Raw genomic sequence first — 16,112 nt, forward strand, 5'->3', positions numbered from 1 at the left:
GGCCAGGGCAGGAAGGTCAGCATATGGCAGACAAGGCAGCTGGCCTCCCAGGCAGGAGCCTGGAGCCTGGAGGGAAGGCCGAGAATCCAGAAGCTGCAAATGTCACCAACAGTCTCTGGAGTCCCTTCCGCTTCCCTCCTGCACCCTCACAGTCCTTCTGCCCCACCCCGTCCAAGAAACTGGGAGGCAAAGAGGAAAGAACATGGGAACAGCAGAAGAGAGGAAACCCCAGCTCTGCCACCTGGGGCTGGGGGGCCACATTCCTACCCCAAGTTCAGAGATAACCATGTAAAGTGCTGATACCGCCCGACCAGGAGGCTCAGTGGTTGAGCATCGACCTATGAACCAGGAGGTCATGGTTGGATTCCAGGATTCCAGGTCAGGGCACATGCCTGGGTTGTGAGCTTGATCCCAGTTGAGGACATGCAGGAGGCAGGCAATCAACGATTCTTTCTCGTCATTGATGTTTCTATTTCTCTCTTCTCTGAAGTCAATAAAAATGTACTTAAAATAAATAAAGTGTTGGTACCGACAGGCCTTCCCAGGCAATGTCACTTCTCTCCCGCTGACCCACACTCCCAGGGAGAGGAAGGGACCCGGAGGACTGGATGTGGGCATGGATGAGAAGGGCCACCCCTGTGTGGAAAGGGAGCTGACAGGGCAGGGGAGCCCCCAGGCTCGAACTGGGCAGAGGGAGGTTGACGTGCAGGAGGCAGGGAATTCAGCCCTGGAGCAGGAAGAGGGGCCAGTACTGATCACTCATGCCTTCGTTTGTTTAGCAAACAGTGTGTCAGGCTCTGTCCCAGATGCTGACACCACAGGGAGGAGACAAAGCCCTGCTCCCCTACAGCAGACAGACCAGTGACCAAGCTCACACGGCCAAGGGCTCTCGCCAGCTTATAGGGGACTCTCCTCTCATCGGGCTATAGATTTAAAACGATTTCATTTCCCTGTGCGGGGCCAGGCTCCTTTCCCACTGGGAGGGGCAGCTTCCTTCCCAACATGAAGCCAGATTCTGAGCCTTCCCCACCCACCAGGTTCAAATCTCCTGGCAAATTGTTCATTGAAACTCCCCTCTCTTGCTTGATGCAAAGCTCTTCTTCCTAACCCTGGGGCCAGGTGGAGTTTCATGAGCTGCAGTGAGAGTGGGAGTGTGTATGGGTCTCCCCTAACCCTCCATTCTTTGGCAGGGAGAGAGCAAGGGCACCTGCCCCTGGCTTGCCTGGGCCAGGGAGCCCCAGAACCTCAGCCACAGTCCTATCACTGCAGGTCTGAGCCTCTGTCTAACCAAGCGGGGCAGGTTCCCATTAGAGGCTCGTTCACCTGTGCAGAAGGAACAAGGGCTGGAGGGATGTCAGGACAGAATCCACTCTGGAAAAGGACCAGGCCTGCCAAGCCACCCTGAAGTCGCCAGCATGAACTGGGGTGACAGGGTTATTTTTGGGGCCCCAGGACATTTTGGGGGACAGGAGGGCACCAGGTGGGAACTGTCCCAGGAGAGCTGCCCAGTTGTAGCCCTTCCCGTGAGACTCCAGAAGACGCCCTCTGCCAGATCAGGGTCAGAGCCACTGAGAACAATGCCGGACAGGCCCAGCGGGCCCTGCGCGGGGGGGGGGGGGGGGGGGGGGGGTCTGGGAGAGCGTCAGAAGCTGCTGGGGCCTGTCCTCCCCAAACTGGGCCACTGGGGGGGGGGCCTTTCATCTCCCGCCTTCCTCTCTGGGCCACTCCAGCGTCCGCCTGCCTCTGCCTCTTCCCACCCCACTACCCCCAGTAGGGCAATCACGGCACTAATTAGGGCACTTTGATCATCTCTAGAAATGGCCACATTGGGGAGGGATGCTGCCAAGCAATTAGGGGCAGAGGAGCTGGGAGCTCAGGCACCTCCACAGGGGCTGGGGCTGCCCAGGACCCTCAGACAACCCCTGCCCACCTTCCCCCACGATTATCTGCCCCCAGCATAGCTGGGAACTCCTCAAGGAATCCAGGCAGATGGGAAACCCTCCATCTGAGCCTTGGAGACGGCGCCAGCCCCTGCCCATCAGCCCCCCTCTGCCTGGCCCCCAGCCTAACCGTCAGCTCTTCTGGGCTGTCCAGGCCCCTTTGATGGAGCCGCAGAAACAAGGGCTCCTTTGAGGGAAGGGGGCCTCAGAGCCTCAGAGCCGGATGATGAAATTTCAAAGGTGAGGGTTGAGCCCACTACCCTGTGCCCCCCCCAACCCTGCCCTCCGCCTGTGCACCTCCCCCATCTGTCCTCTATATAGCCCCTAAGCCCCATTCCCCCGTGGGCTCCGGGAGGCAAGGACCAGGTGAGGGACCAGCAAGGGCAATGGAAACTTGGATGTAAGAGAATAGGGTCAGATGATTTGAGGGACATGAATTCAGTGCTCAGGGACAGAAAGGCAGGCACCACAGGATAAGCGCCTGCAGGGTGGACCCCGAGGGGAAAATAGGACAGGGCCAGTGCCCCGGCTCCTGGTCACCATGCTGCTGGCTATGCTGCTGCTGCTGCTGCCCCTCCCAGACCCACGGTTTGCCCAGGGACACCCGCTGTACATGCGCCTGCCCCCCAGCACCCTGCAAGGTGAGCCCGGGTGGTCTGAGGGAGCGGCCAAGGAGGGAGGAGCAGAGAGGAAGTGGGTCCCGGGCAGAGGAACATGAGCTTGCCTCCTGAATTCACAAGGACCTTTGGCTTCTTCTGCCCAACCTGCTGGGAGGAGGGGCCAGGAACACAGGTAGGAGAGGGAGGGGGAAGATGAAGATGGAAAGGGAAGGGGAGCCAACGAGGGTGTGCATCAGGGAAGTTTAGCAGGGAGGAGAGAGCCTAGAGCATCCCCTTGGCTCTCTGAGCCTAAAGGTGGGCAATGCAAACACAGTCATTTTGTGTCAATACATCTGAGTTCTGTGATAGCTGAATCTTCAGAGTACTGTTTTTCCTTCGAGGTTTTTAAGGAAATGCCCTTTTCAAAGATTCCAGCCCAGCCCTAGCCAGATTAGCTCAGTGGATAGAGCATTGGCCTGTGGACCAAAGCGTCCCAGATTCGATTGTGGTCAAGGGCAGGTACCTTGGTTGCAGGCTCTTCCCTTCCGCAGGCCCTGGTCGGGGCTTGTGATGGAGGCAACCAATCGATGTGTTTCTCTCACATTGATATTTCTGTCTTTCCCTCTCTCTCTAAAAATCAATGGAAAAATATGCTCAGGTGAGGATTAACAAAAAAGATTCCAGCCCCGCTGAATGACAGCGATATACTGGGCTGAGAATCCAGAACCATTGGCTCTGAGTCCTGGGCCCTGGGCTTTGGGGCTCTGTCTCCTCCCACTCCACCCCTGCGCTCGGGGAGCCCAGCCTGCTTCCCTGCGGGTCTCCCAAGGCAGGGCTTGGAGCTGGGGCAAGGAGGACAAGCCCACAGCTCCTCCCCCACCAGGCACGACTGTGCCCCATGTCCCCGCAGCTTTGTCGGCCCAGGGGACAAAGGCATTGCAGGTCGCCCGGAGGAGCGCCCAGTGGGCCATAAATCTAGTGGCGATGGAGATCCAGCATAGATTGCATGAGTGCCAAAGTTGTGCCAACCGCACCACCCCCTGCACAGGTGAGCTTGCACCAACTACCTGGGACTGTTCTCCTGTCCACCCCACCCCTCCCTTGACTTGACTCCCTCTTGGAGACAGAGACTGAGTGGGGCTGCAACAGGACAGTGCTTATGAAGGTCTAAGAGGAAAGCGCATGCATGCCAGGCTTGGGGCACCGCTTGTGCAAGGGCAGGAGGAAGGAACAGTGTGAGCTCATTTGGTGAAGAGTGAGACGTTTGTGGCTGCTGACACAGACCCTGACTGCTATGGGGTGGGGGCAAGAGAAGGGGAGCCCAGGGGGAGAGAGAGGGCTGGGCACAGCGTGGGGTAGAGGGAAGGTCGGGAGGATGGCAGGGAAGCTCAAATGGTCTGTTTCTCAGCAGGACCTGGGCGCCCCAGGCCTCAAGCCCCCCTGCTCCAGGACCCACCTGAGCCAGGTGAGGCTGAAACAAGTTTCAAGGGGACAGGGCTGAGAGCAGGTGGACCCTGGAGGGGCCTCGATGGTGAGAACGCCAGGACTTGTCCCTCATGAGGGCGCTTCCACCTTTCTAGGGCCATGTGGTGAGAGGCGCCCGGGGAAGGTCAATGTGACGCGGGCCGGTGGCCGCATTGTGGGGGGCAGTGCGGCGCGGCCCGGGGCCTGGCCCTGGCTGGTGCGGCTGCGCCTCAGCGGGCGGCCTCTGTGTGGCGGCGTCCTGGTGGCGGCGTCCTGGGTGCTCACGGCGGCTCACTGCTTTGCAGGGTACGTCCGGCCCCCAGGCCTCTCTGATCAGCCCGGGGCATCCCAGATCGTTGGGTGGGCGACACGCGAGGGCGGTCTCTGCTGCTCCCTGGCGGCGGCAGCCCTGCTCCCCAGCTCCCGGCCTCCAGGCTCCCCCCAGGGCGCGCATTCAGCCCGCTCGCCGCAGCGGCCTCACCCAGGCGCCCTCCCCGCCCTCGGACAGCAAACAGCCGGGCTGGCGGGCTGGGGGGCTTGCTGGGTGGTGCCCGTGGGCTCCGGGGAGCGGGGCCTCCAGGGAACCTGCCGCTCGCCACGCAGCGCCCCGAACGAGCTTCTGTGGACGGTGACGCTAGCCGAGGGGCCCCAGGGGGAGCAAGCGGAGGAGGTGCCGGTGAACCGCATCTTGTCCCACCCCAAGGTGAGAGGGCAGCCCCCAGGCCCTCAGCGCTGGAGCAGCGTCTCCACCCCACACCTCCTTGACCCTGCGTCGCCCCTCTCTGCCTAGTTTGACCTGCGGACCTTTCACAACGACCTCGCCCTGGTGCAACTGTGGACGCCGGTGAGCCCGGCAGGGGCTGCGCGCCCGGTGTGTCTGCCCCAGGGACCCCGGGAGCCCTCCGCCGGCACCGCCTGCGCCATCGCAGGCTGGGGGGCCCTTTTCGAAGGTACCGGCAGGGCTGGACCCGCGCGGGTTTGCCTAGGAACAATAGGGTCTGGGGTGATGAAGTCTGGGGAGGCCAGTGCGTACCGAATCAGACCTACGCCTGGCTGTCTTCGCCAAACACTGCCCGACCTTGCAAAAGGGGAAGAATCAAGGGGGTGCAATGGGAGGGAGGGACCCTCAAAACGGAGTCCCTGCCCTCCAGGCCTGAGCCCACTCCGCCGCTTCCCTGTAGATGGGCCCGAGGCTGAGGCGGTGAGGGAGGCCCGCGTGCCCCTGCTCAGCGCAGACACGTGCCGAAGGGCCCTGGGGCCCGGGCTTCGCCCCAGCACCATGCTCTGTGCCGGTTATCTGGCCGGGGGCATCGACTCCTGCCAGGTACGAGCCCCAATTGATTGGAGGGTGCTGGGTGGGCCGCTTTCCAGGGGCGAGACAGCCTGCTTTCCTCTACAGTCAGGCTGTCACTGATTTCTCTGAGCCTCCATGTCCTCTTGGCTAAAATGGGTACAAGAGTAGTAGCCCCAGTAGAGCTCAGAGCTGCCTAACCCCGCAGCTGTAAGGCTGACGCGTGGGGTCAGGGCGAGGGGTCGATGCAGTGCCCTCTCTCTTGGCTCCGGTGCCCACAGGGTGACTCTGGAGGCCCCCTCACCTGTTCTGAGCCTGACCCCCGCCCCAGAGAGGTCCTGTATGGAATCACCTCCTGGGGGGACGGATGCGGGGAGCCAGGGAAGCCAGGGGTCTACACCCGTGTGGCCGTCTTCAGGGACTGGCTCCGGAAACAGATGAGCGGTGAGTGCTGGGTTCCTCTTGTCCCCTCCGCAGTGTCCCGCCCATAGCTCTGGGACGAGCCCGAGCTCACGTCCTCCCCACGTGCCGCCAGCCCCCTTCTGCATCGGGAAAGCCTCCCTCCGAGGCAGGACTTCGGGGGCGGGGGGGGGGGGTGGTGAACAAGCCCCTGCCGCTCTCCGCAGCGGCCCCCTCCAGCCGCGAGCCCAGCTGCAGGGAGCTTCTGGCCTGGGATCCGCCCGAGGAGCCGCCGGCAGACGCCGCCCCGCCCTGCGCCTTCTATGCCCGCCTGTGCCCAGGACCCGAGGGCGCCTGTGCGTCCCTAGCGCATCAGCAGTGCCTGCAGCGCCGACGGCGATGCGGTCAGTCCCGTTCCCCGAGCTGGGCCGGGAGCAGGGAGCCTCGCCCACGCCTGACCACCAGCCGCACCCTTGTCCCGCCGCAGAGCTGCGCTGGCTGGCGCACACGCTGCTGGAGCTGCTGCGGGGCGCCCAGGAGCTATTCGGCCCGAGCCCGGGGATGCGGCGCCAGGCCCCGGCCCTGGCTCGCCCCGCTCCGTCGCTCCGGGAGACTCCTAGGCACCCCGCCCGCGAGCAGCGGCTGCACCCAGGTACCCCGAGCCCTGGCAGCCCAGCCCCGGCACCACCCCTGGGCGGCAGAGGCTTCCCCCTAATCCTGCGTCTTCCCAGGATCACCCGCTGCCGGGACCGTATTCCCGAAGCGGAGGCGGGAGCAGCGCGGAGACACGCGCGGTAATTACGCCCCCTGCCGGCCGTCGCCAGGGGAGTAGGCCGAGAGCTGGCGGAGGCCCGGTGGGGATTCTCCTGGAATCTGCACCGGGAAGCAGTTACCCCGCGGCAAAGGGCAGACCCTCTCTACTCCTCCCCTGAAAAAGGGGAATGACCCTTTGGGGCTACTTGTGGCTTTGGGTCCTCATCAGTGTCAGAAAATCTCGACTTTGTTATCACTTAACCTCTCTAAGCCTCAGTTTCCCCATCTGTAGCATGGGAGGTGGTCCTGAGGTGCTGGTGGGAACCCACCCCAGCTCCGTGCTGGTGTCTCTCCTGCAGACTGCCCTGGCCTGGAGCCCCTGCGGCAGAAGTTGGCCACCCTCCAGGACACCCATGCCTGGATCCTTCAGGTCCCCCCTGAGCGCCTGGCCATGGACTTCCAGGAGGTAAGTCTCCAGGCTTCCCAGACTCCTCCACAGTGGCCTCTGAAGGCAGACCTAGGGGGGCAGAACGAGTACCCTCCCCAGCAGGAGGGAGGACCTTCACCCCCACAGCCTGCGGGGGGGACAGAATCCAAGAGGAAGCGGGGAGGGCAGCTGTGTGTGAGCTAGGGTACTGGGTGGGTATGAAGGTGTGGTGGGGAGAGGGAAGATGTGAGTGGAGGGGCTTAGGGGGTGTCCATGTGAGCAGGAAGTGTACAGGGTTGTGGGGTTGAAAGGAAGGGGGTGGGTTTGGGTGAGAGTTTGGGGGGCCAGGAGGAGGGGACCAAGAGTAGCATTGGAGCCCCTGAGCACCCTCCTCCCTCTGCAGGTCCTGGCCGATCTGAGCTCCAAGACGATAACGGGGCTCTTCCGAGCCTGGGTTCGGGCTGGCTTGGGGGACCGGCATGTGGTCTTTGGGGGCCTGGTGGGCCTGGAGCCAGCCACACTGGCTCGAAGCCTTCCCCGGTTGCTGGCGCAGGCCCTGCAGGCCTTCCGCTTGGCTGCTCAGGCCAAGGCAGAGCCCCAGGGAGCCTGAATGGGTGCAAGGCAGAGCCGGGAGCTGGGGGGGAAGGGACACCACCCACTGGGCCCTCAGGTTCCTCCAGCCAGACAGCCATGAGCCATGTCTGAACCCCCAGCCTCTGGCTAGGACCTCCTGCTCCCAGGGGCTGGGAGGGTTCAGGAAGCACAATGACAAACTGTCACTGCTGCAGATGCCCAGATGTGTGGGGTGGGGTGGGGGTCCTGGGCCCTGGGACCCACGTGTCTTCCCAGATGTGTCAGCAGAAAACCACAGTTGCTTTAATAAATGTTATTTATGATGTACGGAGACGATGCTGGGGCTTCTGTGGGATGGAAACTGGATGGGGGACATTGATCAGCTCTCTGGGAGTGGGGCCCTTCAGAAGCAGTTGGCAGACGTCGCAAAGGCAGGGGACAGGGCCGCTAAGCCCCCATCTGAGCAGACCGGTCTGCCACCCAAGAAATGGCAGCTGACCTGCTTATCACCACTCCCTGATCCGCGGCTGACCAGCACCGTCCACCGTGTCCAGTGCCTCCACCCAGCCCTCACCCCCATGGCTAGCTGTGGGGACTCCTAGCCCGGGATCTTTGCCTCACGTCCTTGGGCTTCTGCCCTGCTAGTCAGTTCCTATCCTCACCCCCTCATCACCTGCCCCGGGTTCTCTGCCCTACAGCAGAGCACAGAGGTATCAGATTGCATTTCCGGCTGCCTCTTTCCTCAGCTCCTCCACCCCCACGCTGCACCTGTCCCCTCTGCCACTCACCCACATTCCCCAGCCCAGTGGACAGGAGGAGCAGATGCAGGACCTAGTTGGTGAGACAGGATGGAGGGTCCTGTGTTAACGCTGGGACTGCTGGCCACCCTGGTTGTCTGTGGTAAGATTGGACATCATCCCACCCACCCAGCTCCCCCACAGCATCGTCCCCGCCTTCCCCTCCCCCAGCCGCATGGCCCCCTCCTCATTCCCACTGCCATTTCCCCCTGGAGGACCGACCACCAGGGCCCCGCTCCTGGGCCCCTGCCCAGCACCCGTCCCTGTCCCCAACTGTCCCCAGGCTGCTGGGGTCTAAACGAGGAGGAGCGGCTGATCCGGTACCTGTTTAAGGAGAAGGGCTACAACAAGGAGCTCCGGCCCGTGGCTCACAAAGAGGACAGCGTGAACGTCTCACTGACCCTCACCCTCTCCAACCTCATTTCCCTGGTGAGTGGCCCCGCCATGGCTGGGCTGGGGGCTGGAGGGCAGGGACAATTTCCTTGAGGCCTGGCTCTCTCCCGGACTGGGATGGCCACGAGGGAAGCTCAAGGCCGAGGGCCGGCCTGTGGCAGCTCCTCTCTCTCGGTGCCGTGTGCTGCCCCCAGACCCTCAGGCTGGTACCCCTCCCTTCCAGCTGCCCCCCCATATCACACCCGTGACACACTTCAGAGGCCCTGTGTCCTCCCTGCTCCCTGGCCTGCCCACCCACTCCTGAGTGCTTGGGGTAGGAGTTTGGTCAGGCCAATTCCCCTGGATCCCCCTGGGTGGCAGCCGGGAGGAGGGGCCTGGTGAATGCGTGCAGCCGAAAGAAGGATGCGGGACCCTGGGGACAGCCCTCCTGTTTTCTTACAGAAAGAAGTCGAGGAGACCCTCACCACTAACGTGTGGATTGAGCACGTAAGAACACCCCACTCAGAGCAGGGGGCTCGGAGAGGGTGCAGGGCCCAGGCTCCCCTGTGCCCGCTTCTGCTCCGGGAACCCCCAGCCTGCCTCAGACGTTTTCCTGCGGGAGGCGCTGGCTCCTGCCTGCAGAGAAACCCCTGCCAGCTGCCCTTGCCCGCCCAGTGCAGCCACCAGCCCAGAGCCTTTGGGTGGACTGGGATTCTTCATCTGTGGGAAGTTGTCACTATCCTGATTTTATTAGGGGACACCCTCTGCCCCCTGTCAGAAGTTCATAACATTGACATACGTCTCCTAGATCCACAACGGAAATAATGTTCCTTTAGTTGTGTAGTGCGCATCCTACACAGACCTGCATGACAGACCTGAGTCCCCACTCCATACCCACCTCCCCAAACCTCTTTTGTCACAGCCCTAGACCCTGCCCGGTCTTACCTCAGGGAAGTTGGGGGGGGGGGGAGTGAAGGGGTCAGGACAGTAGCAGAACCCACTGCTGACATTCCTGTTGGCCTCCAGGGCTGGATAGACAGCCGGCTGCAGTGGGATGCCAAGGATTTTGGGAACATCAGCATCCTGCGCCTGCCTCCTGACATGCTGTGGCTCCCAGAGATTGTGCTGGAGAACAAGTTGAGCCGCAGCCCTCCCTGGCCTCCCCTCATCACTCAACCCCCCTTCCTTAAATATCCTGATCCTCCCCCTCCAGCCCCAACCTGCCCTCCCTCCTCTGCTTCCCCCAACCCTGCCATTTGGGAGCTGGCCCATGCTCACTGTGGCCCTTGTCCCTGTCCCCAGCAATGATGGCTCCTTCCAGATTTCCTACGCCTGCAACGTGCTGCTCTCTCCGTCAGGCTATGTGTTCTGGCTGCCACCTGCCATCTACCGCTCTTCCTGTCCCATCTCCGTCACTTACTTCCCCTTTGACTGGCAGAACTGCTCCCTCAAGTTCAGGTGCACCCACTGCTCCAACCACCCCTCCCCCCAGGGCACCCTGCCAGGGGCCACCTTCAGGCAGAGGCTTCTGCTCTGTCCAGATTAGAGCTCCCCTCCCCCACAACGGCCTCTCTGACCCTGGGGCATTTCTCCAGCCAGTGGCTGAGAGCCACCCTCTGCCCACTGCCCTCCCCAGTTCGCTCAAGTACACGGCCAAGGAGATCACCCTGAGCCTGAAGCAGGAGGAAGAAGACGGCCGCTCATACCCTGTGGAGTGGATCATCATCGACCCTGAGGGCTTCACAGGTGCTGGGAGCGGCAGCTGGCGGGTGGGCAGATGGGCAGGCCCCCCAGAACCTCCCCCACAGACACACATACAGTCACACTGACACTGCCGAGATGCACGTCTGCGCGCGCGCGCGCGCACACACACACACACACACACACACACACAACGCTAATCCAGCACGCTGAGAGGAAAAGGAGTGTGGCTGGGGGGACTGTGTTCCAAAGGCAGAGACAGATGAGCACCGTGCCCCACCCCCGCCTCTGCCCAGGCCAGAAGACTCTCTGGGTTTGAGCAGGTCCCTGGGGATGGATGTGGCTGGGGATGGATGTGGCTGACAGGTGAGGGGGTGGTTAGTCTTTCTGTCCCGGAGCACACAGGGGTATGGTGGGGCTTCAACTGTCATCCTGATAAGGTGTATGTCACCCCCTCCCAATACCCCCACTCCCTACTTGTGACCAAGCTCAGATCTTTATATATATACCAGAGGCGCAGTGCACGAAATTCATGCACAGGGGTGCGGGTGTGTGTGTGTGTGTGTGTGTGTGTTCCTCAGCCCTGTCTTGGCCTGCAAAGATGCCAGCATCCCTCACCCCAGCCTCTAGCCAGAGGTTCCTCCCCTCCTTCTGCACAGCCTCTGGGAAGATGCTTGTCCTGGGGCCTCCTCAGGGCCCCGGCCCACGACGCCCTGCAGCTCAGGTACTTGGGCTTTCGGGTCTGGCTTCCTCACCTGGCATGGTGAGCGTCAGCTGCCATGGGAGCCTTGCCTCAGGAGTCACCCCCTTGGACCATACTACTTGCGAGTGTGTGTGGGGGGTGGCCTTGGTGGCAGTGACTTGATGTCTGTAGCATGCCCGCTGACACCCACCACCGCAGCACCACACTGGTCCCGTCTGGACTGCTGGTAGGGGGCTTCCAGTCTGCGACTGGGGCTGATGGGCTGCGACTGGGGGCTACAGGTGGAGGACCCCGGCACCCATAGGGCTGTCAGCATCAGGAACTGGAAAGATCCATTTTTCTGGTTCCTCCCCTGCTACGCGGATGCTGAGCTCCGGGCCCCACAGGCCCCTTCCCTCCCGCCGAAAGGCAGGCCGGGGTGGGGACATGTGCGCGTGGCCCCGGAGGCCCCTTTACTCCCGCCACAGCTGGCCGGGGCGGGGACGTGGGCTCACTGCCCCAGAGGTCCCTTCTCTGCTGCAGCACAGCGTGGCTCAGATGCTGAGCTCCCGCCGCCGCTGGCAACGCGAGCTCAGTGTCCCGCTCCCAGTCCTCTGGCCAGAGACCCCTCCGTGGCCAAGGAGCAGATGCTGGGCTCCTGTTGCCGGGGCAATGCCTCCAGCATCTGCTATGGGCACCGCCATTTTTGTTGTGGAGTGATGGCTAATTTACATATCACTCTTTTATTATATAGGATTTATTGATTTCAGAGAGGAAGGGAGAGGGAGAGAGAGATAGAAACATCAATGATGATAGAGAATCACTGATTGTCTGCCTCCTGCACGCCCCCTACTGGGGACCAAGCCCACAACCCAGGCACATGCCCTTGGCCAGAATCGAACCTGGGACCTTTCAGTCCACAGGCCAATGCTCTATCCACAGGGCCGAACAGGCTAGGGCCAGGCTCAGATCTTTTATGGAGTCAGCCCTGTCCATCAGAGGAGACCCATGTCCTGCTGATCCATCACACCTTGGGGGAGGGGGTTCTTACTCTCACTGCCTTGTTATCCCCAAGACTCCATATTTGAGCCACATATGGCCTCAGCTTTTATGTTTTCCAAAGAGAAAACAACAACAACAAAAAAAACTAATCCCAGAGGAAAATTTCTCCCTTGCAGATGGAAACCTCCATCCCAATCCTCAGGGAAAGGCCCACAAACAGAACCCAAGCCCTCCTCTGAGTGACCCCCTCAGGGCCCTGCAGACAGGCCTGGCTGCCCCTGCAGGTGGCTCACTCCACCAGCCCCTCACCCTGCCCCGAGGCCCCGCCTTAGCCCCCTTGCCCAGACTGACTCCAAGATGTCTGTGTGTTGCCCTCAGAGAACGGGGAGTGGGAGATAGTGCACCGGCCAGCCAGGATCAACATGGACCCCAGTGCCCCGCTGGACAGTCCCAACCACCAGGACGTTACCTTCTACCTCATCATTCGCCGAAAGCCACTCTTCTACATCATCAACATCCTGGTGCCCTGCGTGCTCATTTCCTTCATGATCAACCTGGTCTTCTACCTGCCAGCCGACTGTGAGCCTCTCACCTGGCCTCAGTGCCGGCCCCAGCTCCAGGGCAGCCTCTTCCCACCCCCACAGTCACCAGAGCAATGGCCACCTAGCCCAGCCTCTCATTTCCTCCTGGGAGCTCCCTGGGGGTCACCACTGCCCAGGGTCCAGGCATGAGGGGCATGTTGCCAGCCAGAGGGGGGCTCTTTGACCCTGTCCTACATCCCCCAAATGAACAGGGTCCCTCCTGTACCCTACTTCTCCCTCTCACTTTCCAAGGACCTAGACTGCCTCTCAGCCAGAGCAGGAGTCAGGTCTGATGTGGCCGTGGGTCTGGCACACGGGAGGCCATCAGTGGTTGAGTCTATTGGGAGGGGGGGGTGGTCTTGGGAGCTCTAGAGAACGAGGGTGTGGAGATATGCATCCCCGCTCACCAGTTCTAGAAGGACACATGTCACCTACGTTTACTCGGCTCTGGAGTATTTACTATGAACAGGCACAACGAGTCCCAGAGACAAATGCCACCCAGCCCTGCCCCTGCTTGAGACAGGGTGAGCAGTGCATTACACATAGAAAAAGGGTGCTGGGGCAGGGCCCGGACCCGGGACCACAGTGGCCACCACATGGTTTGCTCAGGGCCGGGCTGGGAGTTGGGGTGTTCCTCTGGTGCTGTCTGTGCAGGAGGACATGCACAGATCTACGATTTAGGAGGGCTGCGTGGCAGGGCATTGGCTAATGGTGACAGCTGGTGTTTGAGGTCTTACTCAGTTCCAGGAGGAGTGACCAGCGTTCAGTATACTCTCCCACTTGGTCCTCTCAACATCTAACAATTGAGAAAACTGAGGCACAGAGAGGTTAAGCTACAAACCCAAGGTCACCCAGCCAGTAAGTGTCAGAGCTGGGATTTGAATCCAGTCACTTTAGTTCCAAAGCCTATTATGCTAATTAGGGCACCATGGTATTGTGAACAATGGTGCGAGGTCCACAGTGGGGTCCTCTGGGACCAGCGATCACGGCTAAGTCCAGGCTCCCTCAGGTGGTGAGAAGACGTCAATGGCAATCTCAGTGCTGCTGGCACAGTCTGTCTTCCTGCTGCTCATCTCCAAGCGGCTGCCGGCCACATCCGTAGCCGTCCCCCTCATCGGCAAGTATGTAGCCCCCTTCCTCCCCACCACAGCCCACCTCACCTCACCCCACCACGCCGCGCCACGCCCCACACCACCCTGACATGCCCTGCCATGTCCTGCCGCACCCTGGATGCTCCAGGCTGAGTGTGTGCCCACAGGTTCCTGCTCTTCGGCATGATCCTGGTGACCATGGTTGTGGTGATCTGTGTCATCGTGCTCAACATCCACTTCCGCACACCCAGCACCCACGTGCTGTCCGAGGGGGTCAAGAAGGTGAGGGCTGTCGATAGCCCACACGTCCCCCTACAGGTGTCTGGGCAAAAACACTGAGATAGTTCATGTGGGGGGAGTGCTCCCTGCAGTACAAACCCACCAACCGCTGCTACACCTGCCCGCCGGCGTGGACGACTCTCCCGGGTGTACTGTTACCTGTAAGAAGCCAGGCACAAAAGAGCACAGACTGCACAATTTCTTTTGCATGAAGTTCAAGGGCAGGCAAAACCAAATGCTAGAGATAGAAGTCAGGATGGTGGTTCCCTCTGGGGGCGAGAAGGAGTTGATGTGGGGAGGCATGAGGGAACTGTTTGGGGATAATGTTTGATAGCTCATCTGGGTGGTGTGTGACACAATTGAGTGCATCTGTAAAATTCCACCTGGCACTTGGTGGCAGTCAGAAATGGAGTCACAGGTGTTTGGATGTGTGAAGGCAACCCGTGTTGGTTAAATGGCCTTCCTGTGTCCCCCTGACCTGCCACAGCTTTTCCTAGAGACCCTGCCCAAGCTCCTACACATGTCCCTCCCAGAGGAGGACAGCCCCAGCCCCGGGGCCCTGGTCCGGAGGAGCAGCTCCCTGGGTTACATCTCCAAGGCCGAGGAGTACTTCTCGCTCAAGTCCCGAAGTGACCTCATGTTCGAGAAGCAGTCAGAGCGGCACGGGCTGGCCCGGCGCCTCACCACAGCACGTGGGTCCCAGTGGCTTGGGGTTTGGCCCCACCATGGGAGGTGGGGGGGCAGGGCTCATGCCCGCCTCGGGTCTTTCTCCTCAGGCCAGCCCCCTGCAGGCTCTGAGCAGGCCCAGCATGACCTCTTCAGTGAGCTGAAGCCAGCTGTGGAGGGGGCCAACTTCATCGTCAGCCATATGAGGGATCAGAACAACTACAACGAGGTGAGTGGCCGCAGGGCTGCATGCACAGGTGTTCCCGTTGTGTGCTGGTCGAGGGTAGCCTATCTCAAGGGGCCACAGTTCCTCTGAGACACATGCCAACTTAGATGAAGGAGCTGACAATGGATGCAAAATCCAGGCCCCCCAGAGATGGGAAGCCCCTGCCTAGAACCCCATCACAGCTCACTGGGCCAGGCACACACTCAGGTGTACACACAGGCACATGTCTTCACATTCTGGACATCCCTTAGGGTCCCTTCTTTCTCCCAGCTGCCAATCATTTTCTCTCCCTGCTCAACTCCAAGCCTGATACTATAGACACAGCCAGACTTTTAAAAGGCAGCCTTCTATGGTTGTTCAATAGAACACAACTTTCTAAAACTTTCTCTTGAGAAAAGGGTGCCTTGTTCCAGTTCCCATAGGGGCTCCCAGCAGCACTGAGTGGCTGGGATGAAGACTGTGGCCCCACTCTTAGTCTCCTGGACTGACAGAGTGACAGGCCTGCCTGTGGCCAGAGGAGGGCCTGGGCCTTGGCTGGGGACATGCAGAAGGCCCCCTTGTTCTGTAAGCCCGAGGTGGCTCCCACCGACACACGTCTGTCACTGGGCCCCAGCTTGGGGCATGGGCCTGTGGTCTGCGGGCCCTCCTCACCCCACTGTCTCTGCACCCCTCCCTGTCCCCAGGAGAAGGACTGCTGGAACCGGGTAGCCCGCACAGTAGACCGACTCTGCCTGTTTGTGGTGACGCCCATCATGGTGGTGGGCACGGCCTGGATCTTCCTGCAGGGGGCCTACAACCAGCCCCCACCCCAGCCTTTCCCCGGGGACCCCTTCTCCTACCTGGAGCAAGACAAGCGTTTCATCTAGAGGGCCTCCCTGCCTGGCCTGGCCCAGCTCCCCGGGCAGCTTCGGTGGGGCTTCGCGCCTGAAAGGGGTGGGCCTTCAGGGGTGGCAGGGAGCTGTGTGGACAGGGGCGCCTGAGAAAGGACACGCTCCTCTTAGGGAGGCAACTCCTGGCCCTGAGACGTGAGCCCAGTTGGTCTGCACGGCTGAGGTGGAGATGAGCTGTGCCTCCCGAGACGAGGAAAGGCGAAGCCCCACTGCTCAATGAATAAAGACAGGAGCCACCGAGAAGGTCTGAGAGTGGACACTGGCTGGTGGGTGGGGCAGGACGATTTTTGGGGAGACAGGGGCCTGACTCAAGGGCCAGGGAAAAGGTCATTCAGGCTGGCCTTTTGGGACCCCTCTGTGAGAAAGACAGTGGCCTCTT

General features: G+C 61.2%; 2 protein-coding genes across 4 annotated transcripts; both read left to right on the forward strand.

Moving 5' to 3' along the window:
* Nucleotides 1-2,481: 2,481 nt before the first annotated feature.
* PRSS56 (serine protease 56) lies at nt 2,482-7,483 on the forward strand (the record flags this gene model as incomplete). The annotated part of the gene is made up of 13 exons (XM_079782081.1): nt 2,482-2,581; nt 3,450-3,560; nt 3,948-4,004; nt 4,120-4,309; nt 4,607-4,706; nt 4,794-4,953; nt 5,185-5,327; nt 5,576-5,738; nt 5,921-6,097; nt 6,181-6,345; nt 6,425-6,487; nt 6,806-6,912; nt 7,277-7,483. The coding sequence occupies 13 exons, from the start codon at nt 2,482-2,484 to the stop codon at nt 7,481-7,483; spliced, it is 1,743 nt and encodes a 580-aa protein (XP_079638207.1).
* An 811-nt stretch (nt 7,484-8,294) lies between these two features.
* CHRND (cholinergic receptor nicotinic delta subunit) lies at nt 8,295-15,709 on the forward strand (the record flags this gene model as incomplete). Of its 3 annotated transcripts, none has more annotated exons than XM_079782479.1 (12): nt 8,295-8,346; nt 8,518-8,672; nt 9,078-9,122; nt 9,642-9,751; nt 9,918-10,073; nt 10,252-10,361; nt 12,379-12,579; nt 13,591-13,702; nt 13,840-13,954; nt 14,439-14,643; nt 14,728-14,846; nt 15,527-15,709. In XM_079782479.1, the coding sequence occupies 12 exons, from the start codon at nt 8,295-8,297 to the stop codon at nt 15,707-15,709; spliced, it is 1,563 nt and encodes a 520-aa protein (XP_079638605.1). The 3 variants fall into 3 exon arrangements, with proteins under 3 accessions (XP_079638605.1, XP_079638606.1, XP_079638607.1); XM_079782480.1 differs by having other exon boundaries at nt 8,527-8,672; XM_079782481.1 differs by lacking the exon at nt 9,078-9,122 and having other exon boundaries at nt 8,527-8,672.
* Between the last annotated feature and the right edge of the window lie 403 nt (nt 15,710-16,112).

This window comes from Cnephaeus nilssonii (assembly GCF_951640355.1).
Source record: "Cnephaeus nilssonii genome assembly, chromosome: 10".
NCBI lineage: Eukaryota > Metazoa > Chordata > Mammalia > Chiroptera > Vespertilionidae > Cnephaeus > Cnephaeus nilssonii.